Consider the following 22,533-nt stretch of genomic DNA (forward strand, 5'->3'; position numbering starts at 1 on the left):
ACTACCTGCAGCTCTCCGAGTTTATCCGATGTTGGTGACAGCACAGCAAAAGAGCCTTTGATGGGATGGCTGGGGGAGAGCTGGGACAGTTTAGTGATCTGTGCTCTGCCAAGGGGCAGGTGGTCACGTTTGGTTAGGACCTCCAGCACAAGAACACCCATATCTGCAAAAACGAGGAACATCTTCGGGTCAGTCTCATGCTCACAAGTGGCTAAAATGACAGAGATCCCAGACATTAACATCATGTCCTACAAGGACATCACGATAACAGGGCAGCAGGTAAAGAAGGGTCAACACAGACATTATTCCTGGCAATAAATGATGATGAATAAGTAGAGGATTCTCAGGAAAGGCACGGTTACGGCAGGATAAAGAGGAATGGCTTACCACCGCTGGAGGGTACCTCCAGTGCAGCCCGTTCCACATCAGTAAATGGTGATGAATAAGTAGAGGATTCCCAAGAAAGGCACGGTTACGGCAGGATAAAGAGGAATGGCTTACCACTGCTGGAGGCAGCCCATTCCACAGCCCCACCACCCTGCCCGGTAAGAACCGCTCCCGATGCCCAGCCTGCCGTGCCCGGCACCCCCTCGGCGTGTGTCCCCCCGTCCCAGCGCAGCGGCAGCAGGGTCCCGGCGGTGTCCCTACCTGCCAGGTAGGCGGCGAGCTGCCGCGGCCCGCAGCGCACGGCGAAGCGGGCGCTGGTGGTGCCCGCGGGCTGCCCGGCCCGCCCGGCGGGCTGCAGCACGGTGCCGCCGGAGCTCTCCCCCCACCAGCGCAGCCGCACCACGGCGGGCGGCTGCGGGGCCGCCCACAGCACGCGGGGCACGGTGCAGCGCAGGAAGCAGCGCGCCGGGCCCCGCACCAGCGGCGGCAGGCTGGCGGCGGCGGGGTCGCCGGGACCTGCGGGGACAGGCGGCGTCAGCGGCCCGGACATCACTCCGGGCACCCGCGCCGCTTCCCGCCCCACGGCCGCACGCTTGTCTCCCCGCCGCATCCCCCGAGCCCCGCTCGGCCGCCCGTCCCTCCCCGCACCTTCCCTCGGCCGCATCCCGCCCGCGCCTCCCGCCCGGCAACCGCCGCCGCGGCGGGGACTACAGCTCCCGTGCTGCCCCGCGGCCCGCAGGGCGCTGCGGCGGCGCGGACTACGTTTCCCGTGGTGCCGTGCGGCGGCGCCCTCGGTGCCGCGCGGCGGCGCTGTTGGGGGAGCCGCTTCCGGCGAGGCGGGGCGGGGCGGCGGGGGCGGCTCGGGGGTCCCGGTGTTCCCGGTGTTCCCGGCGCGTCCCCAGCTGTCATGTCGGCCCTGGAGAAGCAGCTGCATCTGGGCCGCCTTCCGCCTCGGCCCCCGCTGCCCGGCGGCGGCGGGCAGTCCGGGTCCAAGATGCGCATGGGGTAGGCGGAGGAAGGGCAGGGGCGGATGCGGAGAGCGGGGGGAGTCTGGGGGAGAGGTGACGGCGGAGCGGAGGCTCTGCAGGGAGGGGGCTCGTGTTGGGGTCTGGAGGGACGGGGGGTCTTTACTGGGGGGATCCACCGGGAAGGGAGGCACATTATTCCGGGTCTGGACAGGGAATGGTCATTATCGGGGGATCTGGACAGAGGGGATCTTGTACCGGGGGATCTGGACGGGGAATGGTCATTACTGGGGGATCTGGACAGGGAATGGTCACTACTGGGGGATCTGGACGGGGAATGGTCATTACTGGGGGATCTGGACAGGGAATGGTCACTACTGGGGGATCTGGATGGGGAATGGTCATTACTGGGGGATCTGGACAGGGAATGGTCACTACTGGGGGATCTGGATGGGGAATGGTCATTACTGGGGGATCTGGACAGGGAATGGTCACTACTGGGGGATCTGGACGGGGAATGGTCATTATTGGGGGATCTGGAACGAGGGGTGGTCATTCATAGAGGGTCTGGAGGGAGGGGTGTTCCTGCTTCCCCATGCTCCAGGAGAGTGGCACCTGGATCAGGCTTCTCCAGCCGCAAAGGCATCAGTGCCCAGCGTATCCTCAGGCTGGGGAAGGTGGCAGGTGCTGGGATCAGCTCTCCAGCCCTTTCCTCCCGGTCCTTTTGCCATCAGTGTTTGGAGGAAGGGTCCAGCACCATGTCTGGGTGGTACCTCAGAGTGTGGCTGGGGGGAGAGGTGTATGGAAATTCTGAGGAGCTGAATTCCTCAGCTGGAGTTGAACTTTGATAATCTTTGTGGTGGGTTCCTTTCCATGTCAGAACATTCCGTGATTCTGTGAAATGGGACTTCTCAGCCACGGGCACCCATGTGAAGTGACTGCCAAGTGACTTTAGGCCCTGCTTAAATCTGCATTTCAAGATGATGGAAAAGTGTGGGATACTCTTTAATCTTTTAGGCAGCAGTTGAGAGGACATTTTGGGAGCAGTGGGAGAAGTTTGACCAGTGTCTAAGGGCATAACATGTATTAATTTATATAATTCTTCCTCTTTTACCATGCACTGGAGGGGTTTTAAATGCTGTCAGGGAAATGATTATGAATGAAACAAAATCCAGTTCTGTGGTTAAGGATCAAGAATTCCCCTGGAATCTTCCCTTGGAAGCAGCGGGGAGTAGTTCATAATCATGCTGTGGTTTGATTTACCCCTCTGCCACCCAGTAAATCCCTTTGCCGGTGATGTTCCTGTTGTGGGAGGCACTGCACATCCAGCATGGAATGGCCTCATCCCGTGGGGCTTGGGCCTTCTGTGAAAAGGAGACAAGAGGAAGTGGGATAGGAAGTTCAGCTTAAGCTGAGTTTATCCTTACCAAAGTTCAGTTCTGTTCAAACAAGTGCAAGATTCCCCCAGAAGAGAATTCCACCAAAAGAGAAAGGGATTAGTTGTACAGGGAAAACACAGTGTGATTTACAGTGCTGGCAGATGTACAGGGCTGTGCTGAAATGGTCCTTAAAATTCAAACTTTTACAGGCAACAAACATAACTAAACTTAGGAAAATATTTTTTTGCTGCATTAAGCATCTCACATTTATAAACATGATTTATTTCTGCGCTTTCAATTTCTTGAATTGCAAGCCAGGCTTTTAAAAAAATGGGTTTAACCTTAATATCCAAGAATGCCAGCAACTTGAGTTTTCCGTGGCTAAATCCTCTCACTGGTGTGTTGGGCACTTTCTTTTTTATTCCCTTTTTTTTTCCACCATGCAGGTCATCTTAATGTGACTGTGGTATAGCTGAAAGCAGATCTTGAGCAGCAGAGGGTCAAGCATTGCTACAGAAAAATAGAATTTACTGAGAATTCCTAACTTAAATAAAGTCTTACACTTTTTTGGCAATATGCTGTTAAAAGGGTAATGTGTGCTTCAGTAGTTCATAAAAAAAATGGCACCTGTTGCTGCATTTAAATATGTGGAAATAAACTTGTTCCTAGTTTTTTCTTTAAAATTTACTCTTTTCTTGCTATTTTTCCAGTACAATCACTTCCTTATGTCTCTCTGTGGGAGAGTCTCATTTGAGAACTCAAACTGGCTGAATCATGGAGTTCAGGTTCAGGTTGGAAAAGCCCTCTAAGATCTTGGAGTCCGTCCTTTCCCCCAGCCCTGCCAAGGCCACCACCACTGCCCCACGTCCCCAGGTGCCACATCCACACAGCTTTCAGTCCCTGCAGGGATGGGGGCTCTCTGCTGCCCTGGGCAGCCCTTTTGGGGAAGGAGTTCTCCCCGATACCCAGCGTGCTCCTGCGCCATAGTTTGGAGTGGTTTTTTGCGTGAGCATGGGATGTGTGCTGGAATTTCAGTGTATTTCATGGCACGTGGCATTGATTCCTGCTTAGCTAGCACAGTCCTCTCTTCCCTGGAATTAAGGGCTCTCCAACAGAAATGATGGTTCCAAAAGGCCCTTTCCAAAGGAGGCTGGAGCTTCTCTTCAGGCTCGAGCAGTATGTGAAACTCAGCCTCTGGGAGGAATTCCGTGTCCATTTCTTTAAGAAGTGCTCATGGCCAAGGCTGTGTTGGGAATTGCAAGTGATTCCTGTGAATTGCTCGACTGATGAAAACCAAAAAACAAAATCAAAATCACAAAACAAAACAAAATCAGGCTTATGGCCTGATTCTGTGTTCTGTGGGGAAATAAAATAATAGAATTTGTAAAGTCACCCCCCACGGCAGCAAATCCCAACAGCTGTAGCAGCTTCTGCATTTCCTGTCTTGTTTTTTGCTTTTTGTTTTTTGCTAGTGGCTTATTCAGAGTTAAGCACGTGGATGGGATTTAAAAGTGAAAGTCAGTTTGCTGTTCCTTTTCAATGTGTGAGTAAAAATCATGTACAATCTCTGAAGATCTTTTAATTATCTAGAAGGGCATGATTGGATCAGATCTGTGTAATTCAATCATGGCAAATCCAACTCATTTTTTCCTTTTTAATCCACTTTTTTCCCCTTGGAATCCTTTTAATAATAAAAAAAACCATTTTATGTATTCAGCATCTCTAAGGCAGAACTTAAGATACTGTCCTTGTCAATTTTTAGAATTTCTAAATACAACTTGTCAGCCGTGGCAGTTCTTACTTGTAGATGATGTTTGATTTGCTTGGGTTCAAATATGATGTGAGAATGAAATCTCCTGATTCATGCACTTGTTCTATATTTGCTTTAGCAGTTTTAAATAGGGGCTCTCAGCAGAAAAAGGACTTTCTGAAAATGGTTCCTTCTGCTTGGGGCAACCTTTTTTTTTTTTTTTTTTTTCTTTTTTTTTTTTTTTTTTTTTTTTTTCTTTTTTTTTCTTTTTTATTTTAGGAAAATACCTGAAAGAAAACCCCTTCCAAAATTGGGGAGAGATTTGCTGAGCCATGTGGGCATCCCAAGGATCGAGGACATGATAAAGAGGACAAACTGCATAATAGGATAAAACAGAGGGTGCCCAGAATTTGTTTTGTAATTCCAGTTTAATATGCTGGCTTGGAGTTTAAGGATCAGTCTAGAAAAGTTATTATGTCAGATCCATTTCTGTTTTGGTTTGCTGGATACTTTAAAAAGCTGTAATTAGTTCTGTCAGCTTAAATATTGGTCAGCAAAATATGGCTTCAACATAGGAAGGTGCAAAACCACAGCTGCTGTTTATTTGGCACACTTCTAATTTCGAATGTGTGTTGATGCTTCACTAAAAAAAGCAGCTCTAGAAAAACTCAAAATCAAAGCTTCTTTTATTCGGAGAAACGTTTTTGCTCAACCCTCTGTGATCACCTGGGATTCTGTGGAAAACTGCACATTGATTCTGCCCTTTTGGGGGTTCAGTGTTAAACCTGAGGTCACTCACGTTTCCTCAGCATTGCTTGGATGCAAGTATTTTGTTTTAAATCATGATCAACAGGTATTTGCATCAGAGGCGATGATAGTTTTTAATTCCCAGCTCCCCTTCACTTTCTGCTCCAATTCCCTTGCCAGCACAGGAGTTCTGCTGCATGTTTTTCCCAGACACTTCACGTGTGACAAAACTACCAGCGTTTTCTCTGGAGGTGTTCACTCTTGTTAAGCTGAATTTGAGGCATTGCTAAATGCATCAGTGTGGCAAGCTCTAGTTCCATGGGTTCCTCTTGCAGGCCGTGAGATTCTCTCCATGGATCTGCATCTGCCTGCCTCTTGCATGAAAATTCTGCTGTCAGAAGTGGCATTTGAAGGAGACACAAAATTCTCATCCCTGGAAATGTCCAAGGCCAGGCTGGGTGGGGCTTGCAGAGGCCTGGTCTGGTGAAAGGTGATTTTTTGGCACCAGCCAAGAGGCTGCTGTGCTCCCCTGTGTAACTGTGGCTGTCCACCCTGCAGCCCTGCTTCCACAGAAATGGGCTCATCTGGCACACAGCCAGAGCTCTGCATCCAGCATGCCACCAGCACTCAGCCGCATTTCCCTCACAGATTCCTGGCGTCACAGTAGCGCCAGGGCTGGGGCACCAGCGAGTCCCTGCTGTCCACCAGGTTTATGGATCAGGTGGGGAGGGCTGTAGCCAGGCAGGTGACAACATTTACTGATCTCCTGGAGTTGCTCGGGGCAGTGGGACCCAAAAGCAGCTGTAACATGCTGTGCAAAAGTCTGGCTGTAGTTGAAATGCTGCATTTTGAAAGAGTGAGGGAATTTATTTTTGCTAGCTGCACATCCTACCTATTCAAAACCCAGAGAAGGGAAATCATCCAAGCTGTGGGCAGTTCTCTCCATCTCCAGAAAGAACCAGAACTGGTATGGAGAGAGCATGTGATCAGGATTGGGATGGCTTCCAGGGAAAAATTAAGCTTTGAATGTGATATGTTTTTCCTTGATCAGAGAATGAGATTAGGCTGAGGCGGTAAAAGAGATTAATATTTTCTGGATTTATGTAGGTGTGTGACTTCTCATTTTATTTAATTGAGATTTGACAAGAAGTCTGGAAACCCACAGGAGGGAATTTGGTCCATTCAGGGGGTGGCTGGTTTATTTTTCATATTCTAGAAACACCAGGTTATACAGAAAATTTTGTTTCTGCAAAATTGAAAAGCTGCTTTGCCTGTTATTTTCTATTTCTTTAGGAAGCCAAGAATTCAGGAGAAACTTCTTCAGCAGGGATTTTTCTGCTCTGCAGGTCTTTCACCCCTCACGCCCATGCTTGATTTTAATATTCTGTGCTGCCTGCCTGCCTCCCCCAGAAGAGCTGAAGTGCAAAAACATGGTTAAAATGGTGCACTCTTACTCATCCTGTATCCTGGGCTCGAATTGAGCCTAATTATGCCACTTCCAAAATTAAGCACTACTCTTTTAGCCTTACTGAGTAAATACCAGCCCGAGAAACAAATTCTGCATCAATTGAGTCATCAGGAAAATTCTGATTGCAGAGCCTTTTGTCAGTAGTGGTGGTACAGGGAGAGGGCACAGCTGCACCTTTTGAAGGAAGCAAAAAATAAATTGGTTTGTCAGCTGGGCACCTCTTGTCTGTGGGTCATTGCAAACTCGGAGGTGGTACTGGGACAGTATCACTGTTCTGTTTATTTTCCCTTGGCTTGGGTCTGTGTAGTCTAAATCACCATTGTTCAGTCTTCCTTGGAATTGCCTGATGAGGAAAATAGTCTTTTCTCTGTTTCCACTACATTTCCTCAATAGGAGCAACAATTAGGGAGGGGAAAAAGGGGAGGATTCCTTCACTGACAATAAAATTCTGAATATTGTGGTTGTATGGGAGTTTCACTGATGCGTCGTTTGCTTCCAGTCTGAACTGTTGTGTAACACCAGCATGTTCTCTTCAGTGAGAGGAGGCCTGGATGCCAATTGCAGTGGAAGACTTTAAAAATAACTCTTTCTTATGGAATTTTTTCTGTCTTGCAGCCCTGGAAGAAAGCGTGATTTTTCCCCAGTGCTTTGGAGCCAGTACTTTGAGTCTATGGAGGACGTTGTGGTAGAAAATGAAACTGGCAAGGATATATCCTTTTTTTTTCCCATATTGAATTTGTCATAATCTCAGAGACTGGGGAGGTATCACGTTTATTGGGGTTCTTCAGCTTTTTCATGTGTTCCTCCTTCTCATCTTCCATTATGTCTCCTTCAGGGTTCAGTGTCAGTAACTAGAACTATCCCTTCTAGGCTGACAGTTAAACTGTACCTAGCAAGGCCAGTTCCTGATATTGCTTCTTTAGTAATCATTCATTTTTAAAAAGTGTTTCCAACAGTCCAATAGAATATTTTGCAGGGAAACACTCATGACGTTCTCATGATTCAAACCATGTCAGGCCCAAAGCTGTTCATTGATTTTTATTAACTACAGTTAGTTAGGTGGCAATCAGTGAACTGTCTGCTCAGGATTAACAGCAGCAGTACAAGGAATAAACCTCGACAGAAACACGTGGATGTGAATAAATACTTCCAAATTTCTGGCCAAGGCAGAGGTTGTGATGCCATCAATGTCTTCTGGCAGTGCCAGCCAGAGGTTTTTCTGCAGATGTTTCCTCTCCAAGACAGGAATGCCATTAGGAAAACCAAGCTTCCAAGCTGCTTCTCTCCAAACACACTGGGAGGTGTGAGATCTCTGTTCAGTGCCTGACACTGTGACCAGCACCCAAGACATGTGGCTTCATCAGCTGGGTTTGTGCACAGAGGGCATGTGCTGGAGCTCTACCCAGGTGCCTGGGGCAGAGCGGTGGGCACCAACCCAGTCATTCATTCAGCTGCTTCCACAGGTCACATCTGTCCACAGCCTTTCGTATGGGATCTCAGGCTTCTGGTGAAGGGAGCAGACTAAATTCTAAACAGCTAAGATTTGCTTGAATTTGGGATGCTTCTATACACAACGTATCCAAATAGGTCTATTACGCTTTTTATTTTATACTAAACCTCTGTGGGAGTGCACAGCCCGTCATCAAATGTGGACAAGGGGCCCATCATGAATCATGGGGTCACCAGAGCATTGTTTGGGTGGAAGGGACCTTAAAGCTCATCCCATCCCAACCCTGCCATGGGCAGGGACACCTTCCACTGTCCCAGGCTGCTCCAAGCCCCATCCAGCCTGGCCTTGGACACTCCCAGGGATTCAGGGGCAGCCACAGCTGCTCTGGGCACCCTCTGCCAGGGCCTCACCACCCTCACAGGGAAGAATTTCTTATGAACATTTAATCTAAATCTCCTTCTTCTAGTTTAAAACCATTTCCTTGCCCTCTCATTATTTTGCCTGTGTAAAAAATAACTCTCATTTTTTTCCTAATGTATCTTTTTTCCTAATATATTTCTAGTTTTCTCTTAGTTCACTTCCCTTTTGTGCCCAGGGAGAAAAGGACAGGGGATGAGTGAATTATAGAGGGGGAGAAAACCTGGGCAGCAGGAATGCAACTCTTGAAGATTAAACTGATTTACATTTTTGTCCAGGTAATGCTTGAAAATTTCTGTTGGCCAGATAAATGAAGGGTAGAAATAAAATACTGTTTGGTATTGCAAGCTCCAAAATTCATTCTGCTGCCTTGGAGTAGCTCTGTGTAATGTCCTTAACTGTTCATACACTTTTCGAATTTACAAAAGTGGCTTGGAGGGGCCTGTCTTGCTGCTGTTACATGGTGGAGGCCACTCTGCTCTCTCCTGGGCTGTGTTTACTGTAAGTAAAGCTGCTGCTCTGTAGCAGTAAACATGTGCAGACGGAACTCTCTGAGCGTGGAAGGCAGTTATCCATTCACCTCTGGGAAACATGGGAAAACAGTGTTTTAAAGATAACAACATTATCTTTGCGTGGTTTGGGTTCTCACTTAGGTGCAGGGGCACCTTGCAGATGGAGAGTTTGGGCTGTCTTTAGGGGCTGGAAAATGCTAATCTCTGGATTCACTGGGTTTGGGGAAAGCAACTACCTGCTCCAGTCACTTAAGAATTGAATAGCTGAAAAATCAGAATAAGAGGACTAGGTAGCTCTGAGGTCTGGGTAGCTTTTGCCAGTTGTGTAGGTGGTTCTATTAAGAATCCCTCAGCAAATTCCTCCACTTCTGCTGGGCCGTTATTTAAATGATCCATGATTCCTTAACACAGAGTCTTCCTGTCAACCAAACATGCCACTTCTCTGTGATGCCTGAAATAACTTAGTTAAATTGACCTGTCTGGGAAAAATTGAGGCATAATGTTGTTGCAATTATTATGCTCTGCCTTACCTTAAAAAGATTCCTCAGCTGTTTCCCCTGACCTCTTTGGACTAATCAATTTTTATACATTTCAGCCTATAAAATTATATTCTTTGAGAGCAAACTGAATGTGTACTGCAAAGCAGCTGCTTCACCTCCATGCCAGCCACAGAGCCAAGAGTAATTTGGTACCATGTGGGGCTTGGAAAGCAAGAGAATCCCTTTGGTGTCCGTAATCCCACTGCTGTTCCAGTTCTCAGAGGTGCTGCAGGGCTTGAATTCGCGATCCCAGGAAAGCCACGTCATGTCCTACACACAGTGAAAAGACTGTCCTCGTTAGCAGCGGGATGCTCACAGGGATGGGGCTTTGGCCTATTAAGGACAGTGCTATGGAATATTTTTGCTTGTGTTCTGTAACACCCCATCCAGTCCAGGTTCAGCTATCTTGGTGGCCATGAAGGGTTTTTAGGGAGTGCTTCTTGTTGCTAATCCCACTTTGCAAACAACATTCTCTCTGTCTCTCCTTGCAGTCTGCAATTATTAACAGGATCCAGTGTAGGATTGTGGCCTTAGACCTCCGAGGCCATGGTAAGTCAAAGAAATAAATCTGGAGTCAAATCAGCATGTTACATGCTCCCACTTTTTAAAGGAGATGCATTGAATTCCTCTCAGGATTACTAGGAAAACATCCTTAAGGCATCCCAATTTTGGAAGGGATGGAAGACTGGCTTCTCTCAGAAGCTGAGACCCCCTGAACTTTTGCTTGAGACAGCGGTGCACTACTTCCTTCCACCAACCCTCTTTCATATTTCCATAACCTTTAATTGGTCTTTGTCATGAGAAATAAGGACTGTTCTTTCATTTTAAGATCCATAAAGAACAGTTATGGGTGGTGTTTCCTACCCATAGTACCGAGTGTTCCTGTAAATTTTCTGTTTCTTAATTATTCATGTTCATTGCAGTAAGCTTGCTCTTCATATCTGTGCCTAAAAGCTTTGTACCATCACTGCTATAAGTCCTGAGGGGGCCTGAAGTTTGTCAACTTAAGTTAACTTAACTTGGGTTGTTTTGTTTTGTTTGTTTTTTTTTTTTAGGAGAAACAAAAGTAAGGAATCCTGAAGATCTGTCTGCAGAGACTATGGCAAAGTAAGGAAACTTATGCCCATTTCCCTTTTCACAAACCTCCCCTTTCTCTCCTTGGCTGAACAATAAACTACTTGAGAGCACACATTCAGAGGAGCTGGAAGATAGTTTAAAAATTTCATGTGATTCTGGTAGTTATCCCTCCTTTCCCTCCATTCTGGGACAGTCTGAAATGATGTCCCTCCCAGCTGAGTCAGATTCCAAGAACTGGAGTTGTTCTCCCAGCACCCCGAGTTTTTAAACAGTAAACACTTTAGAGCTGCCACGTGCTGAAGAGTTCCTAAGGGAGGTGGAATGCTTCCCTTAGACATCCATGGGGTATTTTAGCCTGAAATCACCAGTTTGACTCTTCCTCAGCCCTTGGAGTGAGTGTCCAGGGCGGGCCCACATTGGCCTGGTAACACCCCCGAAGTCTGGGTCACTAACACAGGATTTTCAAACATAGAATTGCTTTTTCAAACTGTCATGACCCGCTTTGGCATGCAAATCCATCCCCCTCTTGACAAAGCTGTAAGAAAAGCAAATATCCACTGCTAAGCACATTAGGTTCTGGCCATATTTAGTACAAAGAGACTCTTTGCTGTGACTACAACTAAATGATGAAGGATTTTGTAACCTTCCCATGGACAAATCCACTTGGTTTGTTGAGGGGAGGCCATGTGTGAAATGTATTCTGACTTCCATTGTATACCTTATTCCTGCTGCTTTTGCCTTGTCAGATTGTGATGTGCAACTGTCCTGAGGAGATGCTGGATTAAATAATTAGAATATTTTAGATCAGGAGCAGCACTGCTGTGGGGGGAAAGCAAGTTCCTTTTGTTTTGAAACCTTCCCCTATTCTTAGCAATGAACTTGAAACTTAGTCTTGAGTATCTTTAAAGTAGGAGCCTTAAATTATAGCTGGTGTTCCTGTTTTTCTTTTAAATCAAATCCTCAAGAGATTTTCTCTAGCAGAGCAAATAAGCTGGTTAACCTGTTCATTTTTTCACTTGTTTTCCATTTTTCAATAAAAATTGAATCATTTTTCCAATAAAAATTGCTCAGTTCTCAGGTTCCTCTGAATGGTTGTAGTCAGGAAAGCCAGCTGGGGGGGGTGTCTTTAAACTGCTCTTCAGGAGATTTCAGCTGTTTGCTCTGCTGCTGTTCTGGGGTTTGAGAACCATACCAGCCAGCTCTCCCATCCTGGGAAAAGTGTCAAGAAGTGACAGCTTCAGTTTAACAGGAGGGGCCTTTTGGGAAGGGTGGGGAAGTTGCCCCTTGTCTATCTGTGCTCATAGAGAGTCTCAATCTTTTCTCTCGTGCTCAGTGTTGTTCATCTTTGCCATGGTCAGCAGGGCCATTATTTTTCTCTAATTCCAGTTTCTTCTTTTAAGAACAATGAATTTCTTGGCTTGTGCTTCCATGCAAGATGATTTGACAGCTTTTTCTCACCTTTTATTTAACATCCCCGCCAGTGTCAGCCTAATATGTTTTCTACAAGGAATCACAGAATTTGGGCTGGAAGGGACTGTAAATTTCATCCACGTGGGCAGGGACACCTTCCACTAGACCAGGCTGCTTGAACATCTTTTAAATTAGTACCTTTTAAATGAGGGTTCTGTTAATAGAAGGATAAATGACATGGATGTCCAGGAAAGCACTGGCTGGCAATCTTGTGTGCTGCCTGCGGGTCAGAAGGGGTTGCAGGGCGCAGCGCCGTGCTGGGTGTGTCCCTGGTGAGGTCCATGCGGGGTTTGCTGTGTCCTGCAGGGACGTGGGCAGCGTGGTGGAGGCGCTCTACGGGGACCTGCCGCCGCCCATCATGCTGATCGGGCACAGCATGGGGGGGGCCATCGCCGTGCACACCGCCGCGGCCAACCTGCTGCCCAGCCTGCTGGGGCTCTGCATGATCGACGTCGTGGAGGGTGAGTGTGCCACCCCTCCACCTGCCTTCTGCCTCCCGGCGCTCCTCTTAGCCCAAATCCCCCAACACAGAAGGGTTTGCCCCGTCTTTAAACCCATTCCATCCTCCTTGCAGATCCTGCACGCACAAAAATCTTTGCAGTGTGACCCCTCCTTTTCCTTTTCCTTTTCCTTTTCCTTTTCCTTTTCCTTTTCCTTTTCCTTTTCCTTTTCCTTTTCCTTTTCCTTTTCCTTTTCCTTTCTTTTCCTTTTCCTTTTTAATTTCCTTTTCCTTTTCCTTTCTTTTCCTTTTCCTTTTTAATTTCCTTTTCCTTTTCCCAGGTGTGCTCCCTCTGTTTGCTTTTTTCCTGCTAATGCCACAGAATCAGAGTATATCAGCTAGGTTGGAAAAGGCCTTTGAGATCATTGAGCCAAACTTATGACCTAACACCACCTTGTCAACTGGACGGTGGCACTAATTTCTTCAAAACACTTTCTTGGTGGGGAGGAGGGTGACTTTTGCTGTAATGCTTGGTGCTGGTAAATGATTGCTGCTTTCTCTAACTGCCTGAACATGTTCAAATAGCAATTTTCCAGTATGACTGTTGGCTTAGAAATACTGATCTGTACTTTTCTTAGCAGCATTAGATCACTGGGGAGCTCCAGCTCTCTGTGAGGGTCTTGCAGTCAGTTTTGTGTAGAGGGATGTGGCAATAATTTCATCAGATGCCATGAAGTTGATGAAGATGATGCCATTTGCTTTTAGGTACTGCCATGGATGCCTTGAACAGCATGCAGAACTTCCTAAGGAGTCGTCCCAAAACATTCAAGTCGCTTGAGAATGCCATTGAGTGGAGGTAAAGCTTGGGCTCAGTCTCTGGAATCACTTGTCTTTGTAGCCTGACTCCTGAGGGAAACAAAGTTTATATAATTTGGCTGTTTACAGGCCCTCTCCCAGCCCCCTGCCATGGGTTTAACCCCATTTCACTGCTTCCCCACCAGCACTTCTCCCCCTTTCTCTTCTCAGTTACAGTGACAACGGGAGGTTCTCAAGAGTTTAGCGTGAGCCACTCTGTTCAGTCTGGGAGCAGGAGCTTTGGGAATGGTTTGGGGAAATCCTGAGCTGTAGAGGAGTTTAACTCCTGTTTCTGCGCCTGCTGATTCTTGAATCTCTTCAGTAAATATTTCTGTCTTATTTTTTTCCATAGTGTAAAAAGTGGACAGATAAGAAATCTCGAATCTGCCAGAGTTTCTATGGTCGGTCAAGTCAAACAGTAGGTGGTCTTTGGTTTATTTCATTTATTATTTCAAAATCCTTTTTTTTCTGTTCTACTATACCATTGCTACATAAGTGCACTTGAAAATGAAAATTTCTTCAAGCAAAATTGCTGAACACCTGTGGTTTCATCCTGGCTGGTGTTTTGGTTTGGATTTTTTCCTTTTGTCAGGGAATCAGTTTCTGATTTTATTTTCACAGGTGCGAAGGGGCTGCCAGTCCTGAATGCCCTAAAGCCATAGTGGAGGGAATTATTGAGGAAGAGGAGGAGGAGGACGAGGATGAGGAAGGAGGAGGCTCTGTCAACAAAAGGAAGAAAGAGGATGACACAGAGGTTGGGAGCTTGTTGCTGTGTTTTCAGCTTCCCCTGCAAGAGCTGTCACCTGCAGTTATCCAAATCATTTTGATATGAAAGGGAGCCACTTCAGGGAGAGAAAACTGGATGAGAGCCAAGCCCAAATGTTCAGGCAATTTGTGAGCTACTTGTGTCAGTAAAAAATAGCAAATTGATTGCCCTGAATCCTGCAGTCTTCTCCTGAAGGCTCTTCTCCTCTTGGTGTAGCTCTTGCTGACTTTCTTGTTCCCTACTCATGTACTTTGATTTGGAGAGAGATTTAGAAGCAAGGAGGGTCATCCCTGGAAGTGTGTCATCCACCAGAGGGAGCCAGTATTTTTTTATTTTTCATATCTGTGTATTTATGCATTTCCAGGTGGCTCCCTGAGTTGGTTTTGTTTCTGCTGTTTTACTGATCACTAATGCAGAGCTCTCTCTCCTCCCTGCAGACAAAGAAGGAGCATTTATACACGTGGCGAATCGAACTGGCCAAAACAGAGAAGTACTGGGATGGCTGGTTCAGGGGTTTATCCAACCTCTTCCTGAGCTGTCCAACTCCAAAGCTTTTGCTTTTAGCAGGTACGTGTCCCTTCCAGGCCTGGTATGCACTTCAGTGATGTCACACTTGCATTTCAGAGGACAGGGCCAGCATTGGGCTGCAGTGTTTCCTGGGCTTCTCTGTGTCTGTGTCTCCTAAAATAGTGTGGTGTGATCTCAACTTCTCAAGTGAAAGTCCAATACAGCTTTAAGCCCTTTTTGTACCTTAATAGCAAATACCTCTTGTACATACCATTTTAAGTTGTAAGGAGGGCTGTGCTCTTTCATTTTTTGGCTGTGTTTCTTTTCTGTAACTTTACTCTCTCAAGGTGCAGCAGTGAAATGTCCTTGTCATTGGTGTCAGAAGTGTTTATTTTCTGTTTTTCAAGCTAATGTCTCTTTTAAAATGGAGAGTAAAGCCTGGCTCAGGGAATTGTGTTCTCTCTGGCTGTTCTCCAAAACATTTGTTTATTTGATTGTAGGTGTTGACAGGCTGGATAAAGATCTGACCATTGGACAGATGCAAGGTGAGTATTTAATATTGTTACTTCAGCCTTACTGTAATGCTCTTTTTGCATGACAGCTTGTTGCTATGTCAATATCCAAACAAATGGGCATTAAAGAATTCGTCCATCCCAAAGTGTTCTCCTACTGTGGTCAAGGAAAGGTGGGGAAGGTGAGGAGGGAAAGGTTCAATTCAAAGGGCTGTAGCTGTGGGTTTTGTTCAATCTAGTGTTCAGTGCTGCCAGCAGTGGAGCTGCTACACTTCTCTTGGATCAGAATGATTGCCTGTGAGGGCTTATTTCTAATCCATTTTTTCCCTTTCTAGCTATATTCCTGATGTTCCTAGCGAGAACACTTGGGACCGTTCCAAATTGTCCCATCTCCCAGTGTTTCTGACAGACAGCACACCAAGATTAAGCACCTCATTCATGTTTTGGGGGTTTGGGTTGGGTTTTCCACCCCTCATCCCTGCTTTCCAGAACAACCAGTATTGGAAAGTAGTACTGGATAGCAGGATAAATGTTACCTTAAGGTAAATCTGGTAAGAGTTCCAACTCTGACACTTGCTTGCATTGAGAAGCTCTGAGAAGTTCGGCTCACTTTTAACTCCTGGCAACCTGTTCTAGTTACACCTGGTGAAGGTGAATTAAGCAGCTGGTCCATGTTTCCTTTGGAGGCCATGGGCTGTGCATGGTGTGGAATCTGCTAAGACTTCCTGCTGTCCCTGGGGCATGTTTTCCAGCTACATTTAGTGAGGTCAGTTGGTGCAGAGTGTGAGGTCCGTGTGCTGACTCTCTCAATCCACAGGGAAGTTCCAGATGCAGGTGCTCCCACAGTGTGGCCACGCAGTCCATGAAGACGCTCCGGACAAGGTGAGCCCCACCGTGGGGTTGAAGCTACAATAAGCCACAATCTGAAATGCAGAAAAGGATCTGTTCCTTACCATGCAGCAGAGATCATACTTCAGGGGCATCTTTTGGCATGACAACCGGCTTTCACAAGCAGCTTGGATTTTTTAGCTGTCTGGAAAGCCCTGGCTAAGATATTACATGCCACAGGGCTGGGCTATGGATTTAACTCCCAGGCTCGTGGTGATGTACCTAATTCCACCCATGTGGAGTGTGGATTTCTCCTCCCTTCCTTTCCTCATGCAGTTCCCCACTATCCCTTGCACTAAGCTGCAGCTTTAGGGGTTGGCCTGTGTTTTGTTGAGTTGGGTGGCTCACATTTTCCAAATAGAAACCAAATGTTCCTGCAGCAGCTTTGACAGAACAGTGCTGCTTCTGGGCACTGCTGGAGTTTGTATCCAGATGGAAGCAGGAATGTGGTGCAGCCAGTGGAGCCTGTGGTTGGGAGCACATCTAGTTTTAAAGCTCATTCTTCACTGACAGCTGTGTTAAAACTCAGCCTTTCTGTGCTTCACTTTACCAGTCTGAAATAGGTATTTTTTATCAAAACATACTGAGTTCTTAAGCTGTTACTCTTTTTTTATACATTCTGAGCAATATTGACCAGGCTGGACGGGGCTTGGAACACCCTGGGACAGTGGAAGGTGTCCCTGCTCGTGGCAGGTGTTGGAACTGGATGAGCTTTAATGTTCCTCCCAACCCAAACCATTCCAGGTTACTGTCTTGCATCCTGAATTGTCATGGTTCAGGACAATTGACATTGTCATTGTCACTGACCACAACTTCCCAAAAAACTCACTTCCTTATCAAAGCAGACACTAATTTACCTTTTCTCCCTGCTAAACTTAAGGCACTGTTTTAAGAATTACTGAAATGGGTGGAGAAAAAGTTTGGTCACCTCTTGATGGCAGGCTCAGTGTCAGAGTCTGGAAGTGTGTTACACAGAGCTCTTGTTCTAAAGGAGCAAACAGTTCAGCAACAGGCTGCTGAGGACATGAACTGTTGTTGGAAATACTGCAGGCTTTGAAAACTGACTGGGTTTCATCTTCTCTTTGTGTCCCTTTAAATCCTGAGCTATTTTTTCCCTTCTGTCAGGTTGCTGAAGCTGTTGCAACGTTCCTGATCCGTCACAGGTTTACAGAGCCCATTGGTGGATTCCAGTGGTAAGGCTCCATGGAGTTGTGTCCCTGAGCAGAGCTCCTGCTCTCACTGCCTGTTTGGCTCTCGAGGTGGGAGGCTGGAATTTTAGCATGGTGCTAAAAGCCACAGATAAACAAACAGCTCTGAATCACAGCCAGAAATACATTCGGTGTTTGTGTTCCTTTTAAATTTCTCATATATTTACATGTGCTGATGAAACCTCCTTCCTTGGAAGGGAGGAGCAAAGCAGATTTCTTTCTTTACAGCCTGCCAGAAAGCAAAATGGCAAATTTTATGGCATTTAGCTTAAATAATATTTCATTAAATAACTAAGGCCTTGTGTTGTGGAAACAACTTGCATCACACTCCCTTGGCCAAGAAATACTGGTGAGATGAGGCAGGTGAAGCTGTGTGCTTCACTCTGCAGACTTTCCATACTTATCTCATGTGTCTTCTTATCAAAATGGCCTGTGGAAGCCAGGCCCTGTGATCAGCCAGGCAGTGAGAGAAGGGTGTGATTGATAAGCTTGATAGTGTAGGTTGATGTGTAAATAGGGACAGAGGGAGAAGACCTAAGGACTTTACAGCTAAATTTAGGTTGTCGCAGAGTTTACAGAGAATACCTTGATGCTAACATGGAGTCTTTCTTCCACTCTCTTTTTTGCCTCCTAGTGTGTTTCCTGCTTGTTAATATCCTGGTGTTCTCCAGCACTGATTCCCATTGTAAATAAACTGCACCAGAGGCCACTGTGATGTATCCATATCCTCTCATCTCCCAGTCCAGCAGCAGTGAGAAGCTGGTGTGAGATTCATCCCCTAGAACTAGCTCTCCAGAATATCTAAATTTTTAGGGACTTCCTTGCTGGGAAGCAGCTTCTACTGAAGACCATGAAAAGCTCTTCAGGCCCTTGGAACTGGGATCCTCTTCTCTGCTGCCACAAGGAAAGACCTCCTGGAATCCCATGTAGTCAATCATACCAATCTCCACCAATTCTCAGGCTTTTTTGGACCCAACTGCAGAAGGGCTGTTGGCAGTCCAGATCCACTGAGGGCATTGCAGCACAGCCAAAGGCTTCAGGATTTCTCAGTGGAATCACTGAATCATCCTGGAAGTGCCCGTTAGATTTGGATTTTTACATACACTTTGTTCAGACGAGGAATTGGCTTCATTGGGAGCCCAGGTTTCAGCTCACCAGTGCCAGCCTCAGGGGTTAAGCTGTGGGAAAAGTCTGGAGGCCGCTTTTCTGGGCAAAGTTGGATGGGATTGTGGATCAAAAAGGCGAGGGGGGACTGTGAGCTCCACTTCAGAATCTTGCAGTTTGTCAGGAGCTCGTTTCAAGTCCTTTTTGGAAAGAAGAGCCTGAATAACTCCATCTACTACAGACACATCCCAGGCCAGAGGACTCTGAACCTGCGTTTATGGGGAAGACCCAAGAGCAGCAGGGACAATGTGGTCAACAGGCAGTTTGGCTGTTTTCTGCCCTCGGAATGTGTTTGTCCTTCCCTTCTTGTAGCTGCCACACACAGCTGGGCAGAGATCAATGCCTTTCGGATGAGAAAAACATGGAATGGCCTGTAGGAAAAACCCTGGGAGAGCTTGGAGTCAGTCCTGCTGAGGTTGATGCAGAGGCGTAGGCAGCTGTTCTCCCCAGTATTAGAGGAAGGACCCTGTTTCCACTGTTGCTTCCTAGTTCATTTTGCTGCCTGCCTTCCAGAATTCCATGTGCACAGAGAGCTTTTCTTCAGGGTTCAGTTATCCACAGACAGTTCCTGGGCTTGCTTTCACCTAACAGTCACTTTTGAGTGTAAGAGCAGACATGTTTTGGAGCAGTTTTCCTCAATATTTTGCTGGAGGATGTGTGAAACCCCCTTTTTTTTGCCCGGTGTCCATCACCCCTTGCTGCTGTCTGATGATTTTAACCCTGCTCTGCCGAGGCAAAGTCGTGTGGTGATTTGGGAGCTGCCCTGTGCATCCCATGACAAGAGCCATCAGGAATCCTTGGCACTTGAGAGGTGCAGGTTGGACAAAGGGTTTAACCATGGCCTTGGGCCCGGCGGAGCTCCACTTAGCTGTGATTCACCGGGCACAGCAGCCGTGGTGGCCTTGCTCCCTGTCCCTTCCCTGACACATCAGGTTGGGAAGCGCCTGGATTAGAGACAGGAAAGCCTCATTGCTGAGAGGAATGCCCTCCTGGCACTTTGGCCATAGCACTCAGGTGTGACAAGAGCAATTGGTGGCTCTGTGCGCGTCCCTCTGTGAGTCACCGTGTTAATGCATTAATTTGATGTAGCGTCCGCCCTGATCTAGTTCCTGATGGATTCAATGGATCTTCAGTAGTCAAGATGCAAAATAGTTCTTTTCCCAGCCGTGTCCCCAAAATGGCCAAAATTCTCTTTCACAGAAGACTCCTTTGTGCAGATTGTCAGGGATGAACTAATCCAGCATGTCTGTCCAGTCTCACTTCCCGGGATCGTACTCATGAATGATCGTGGTGAAGTCACATTCCTCTGTGGTGAAGTAACTTGGAGAGTCTGACTTGGAGTGATTCCTCACGTTGTCCCTTTGATTTGTGAGCTCGTAAAAAAGCCCGACCAAACAGAACCCTCTGTGGAAAGCCAATCAGTTTTGTGTTCTGCAGAAGCACCACTGGAAAAGGAATGATTTCTGAAATCCTGTGGGCTGCCTGGGATTCTGTTTTGCTGTTAACATTGAGTGAGTGAAAAGAAAATAAATATTTCAAGAGCCTATTGAACTGACTGGTGCGTCGCCCCGTGCCAGCCCCCAGCCCTGCCGTGCCCTGCCTAGGGGGCTGTTCAGGGACTCATGTGGGACTGGATGGAAAAGATGGATTCCAGGGACAGCAGCAGCACTGTGGGGGTGGGTGGAAGGGAAATTCCTTTCGGCTCTGTCAAGCCACGCACATTTTTGAGACTGGACTTTTGTCCGAGAAGTATTAATGCTCCTGCTGCAGTTTCCAGGGGGCTGCAGGCTGGGATAAATGCATTTGGTGAAGGATACACAGGCTGTGGTAAAAGTAACTGCAGAGAGAAGGAGTCTTCTCTCTGGCTCACGAGAAACAGGGACACAGAGAAATTCCTCCCTGAAACTCCCAGCTTTGCATTTTTCCTGCAGCCTTTTGATTAGTGAGAAACCTCTCTTGGTTTTGTTTCACTTGTTGGATTGAGGATCAGTGGCAACCTTCCCAATGGAGGATCCCAAGGTTTGGCAGGAGCAGGAGATGCACTTTGGGGTGCTGGTCTGTCGCAGGCTTCATTTCAATTGAATAAATTAAATAAATAAATGTCTGAGACCTAGGATGGGTTTTGCCAGATTATGTGTACTGGACAAAACCATCAGGGACTTACAGATGACTGGAGCATTGGGATTGTTGGAAAAAGATTATTTCCTGTATTGCCAGAGCAGGTACTCTTGCTTTGAATAAATCAACCCTTGAGTAAGGAATTAAACTCGGGCGTGGGGCTGTCCAGCCAGAATTTTCCCCTCAGATTGTGACAAGGGGTCTGCAGAGGTGATGCAGCAGTAGGTAAAGTTGTTCTTTTTCCCCGAAAGGCTTGGACAACCTGAGGAAGCCCATTCCAGCCCTGCTTCCCATGTGTTTGTGATTTGCAAGTTTGGGATGACTTGCAAGAGGCAGAGCTGGGAAACACAGACCTTGGAGAATCCCCTGCAGGAGGATCTATTGGGTACTAGGAATAGGTTTTTTTTACAATTTAGGCCCTGGCACAGGGTGCCCAGGGAAGCTGTGGCTGCCCCTGGATCTCTGGAAGTGTCCAAGACCAGTCTGGATGGGGCTTGGAGCAGCCTGGGACAGTGGAAGGTGCCCCTATCATGGCAGGGGTGGCACTGGGTGGGCTTTAAGGTTGGTCTCTACTCAAATTATTCTGATTCTGTGACTTTAGCACTGAGATTTTTCCTCTTCTCCACTACTGCCTTTTCTTTTGGGAGCAGGAAGGCCTGGGAAAAGGGCTGTGTGGAGTGCCTGGCAACCAGCCATCCACTGGTTTGAAATGGTGATCAACACTCTTGGCAATCCAGACCTGCATCTTTGGGCAAGGTCAAAAACTTGAGTTGATGGCTTTTCATTTCCAAAAACCCTTGTCCCTAGTGCATTGTCCCACCCGTCCCCGAGCCTGGTGTTCTGCTCACAGGCTGGAAGTGCCCTTTGTGTTACCCAAAGCTGCATCCCTCAGTTGTGCCATCTGTCTGTCCGACAGTGCTGCCCCCTCAGCACTGTGCCCATGTGGCATCCAACACAGTGAGAATGGAACTGGGTGTTTGCTCCAAGTTTTGCTGTTTCCAGAAGGAAAATGTGTGTGAGTGTTTGTGTGTGTGTGTGTGTGTCAGTTCTCTGGAGAGCACACGCTGTGTCCTGTGTCAGCCTCTTCCTGGTCTTGTCTTGTTCTGTGTCCATCTCCCTCGCCTACAAATAAAGCATTTGTGAAAAGCCTGGAGTAGGAATTCCTGCTTTCCCTTTAGCTGCGATGCTTGGGCTCCTTGGAGCAGCCTGTGGAGGAAGGGGGTTGATCCAGCTGTTCCTGCACCAGACCCAACCACTGGGTTTTTCTGGTGACTCATGGAAGCCTCTTGTTATCCAAAAATGCTCCCCCATCCCTTCCCTGCACCCCAGTGTGGGGAGGAGAGGGGAATTTAGCCACAGCTTTCACTTTTCCCCCTCTTTCCTGTGACCAATGACTCCCATATGTGCAGAAACATCTGGAAGTAATAAACCAGAGCACTGGGTCTGGTGAGTAACCTGTGCTCTGTTCAGCCTTCTCTGCGTCCTGCGGTGCTTGTTCCTGACTGAAAAGCAGGAACTGGGAGAAACTGGAAGTCTTGCAGGCTGTTTTACATTCTGGCAGGTTTAACAGCCCCAAAGGGCTGCTGGAGCCTCTTCCCAGTGCCCCAGCTCCTGCTGGCCTGCCCAGATGCTCCCTGCAGCTCAGCCCTGTGAGCCTGTGGAAGGGTTAATCCACGCTGGATGAACACAGCCAAGCAGTGATAAACACGCATTTCTGACCCCAAAGCAAAGAGAGCCTCGGGAGAGATCTGCCTTCTGCTCTATCCCCCTCCCTGATTTCTGTCCTTTCCCTTCCAGCTGGGAAAGAGGCCAGGAGGTGATATGGGATCTCCCTGGAAAGCTGGGTTTCTATCCTGGAGGGTTTGAATCTCATCCAAATGTCACCTAGATGAGTGTCTTGGTTTAGAGACAAGTT

At 47.3% G+C, this 22,533-nt stretch overlaps 2 protein-coding genes across 8 annotated transcripts in view; one reads left to right on the forward strand and one right to left on the reverse strand.

The window, feature by feature from the left end:
• Positions 1–1,358, reverse strand: part of C2CD3 (C2 domain containing 3 centriole elongation regulator) — a 37,427-nt gene extending 36,069 nt beyond the window's left edge. For 6 of the 7 annotated variants that reach the window (XM_038133850.1, XM_038133842.1, XM_038133859.1 and 3 more), the window contains exons 1-3: positions 1,036–1,358; positions 649–903; positions 6–163 (exon numbers count right to left, since the gene is read on the reverse strand). In XM_038133850.1, coding sequence (XP_037989778.1) covers positions 6–163; positions 649–903; positions 1,036–1,321 — 699 coding nt within the window. In that variant the 5' untranslated portion in view covers positions 1,322–1,358. The remainder of the gene's footprint in view (positions 1–5; positions 164–648; positions 904–1,035) is intronic. The other variant, XM_038133877.1, reaches the window with a different exon arrangement.
• PPME1 (protein phosphatase methylesterase 1) lies at positions 1,235–20,614 on the forward strand. Its single transcript, XM_038133907.1, has 14 exons — positions 1,235–1,392; positions 7,312–7,405; positions 8,972–9,064; positions 10,106–10,163; positions 10,670–10,721; positions 12,468–12,622; positions 13,366–13,456; positions 13,808–13,873; positions 14,077–14,209; positions 14,659–14,788; positions 15,229–15,273; positions 16,058–16,122; positions 17,254–17,321; positions 17,971–20,614. Exons 1-14 carry the CDS (start codon positions 1,295–1,297, stop codon positions 17,987–17,989), a joined length of 1,167 nt encoding a protein of 388 aa, XP_037989835.1. The 5' UTR covers positions 1,235–1,294; the 3' UTR covers positions 17,990–20,614.
• Positions 20,615–22,533: the final 1,919 nt, after the last annotated feature.

The sequence above is a fragment of the Motacilla alba genome, chromosome 1 (genome assembly GCF_015832195.1).
Source record: "Motacilla alba alba isolate MOTALB_02 chromosome 1, Motacilla_alba_V1.0_pri, whole genome shotgun sequence".
NCBI lineage: Eukaryota > Metazoa > Chordata > Aves > Passeriformes > Motacillidae > Motacilla > Motacilla alba.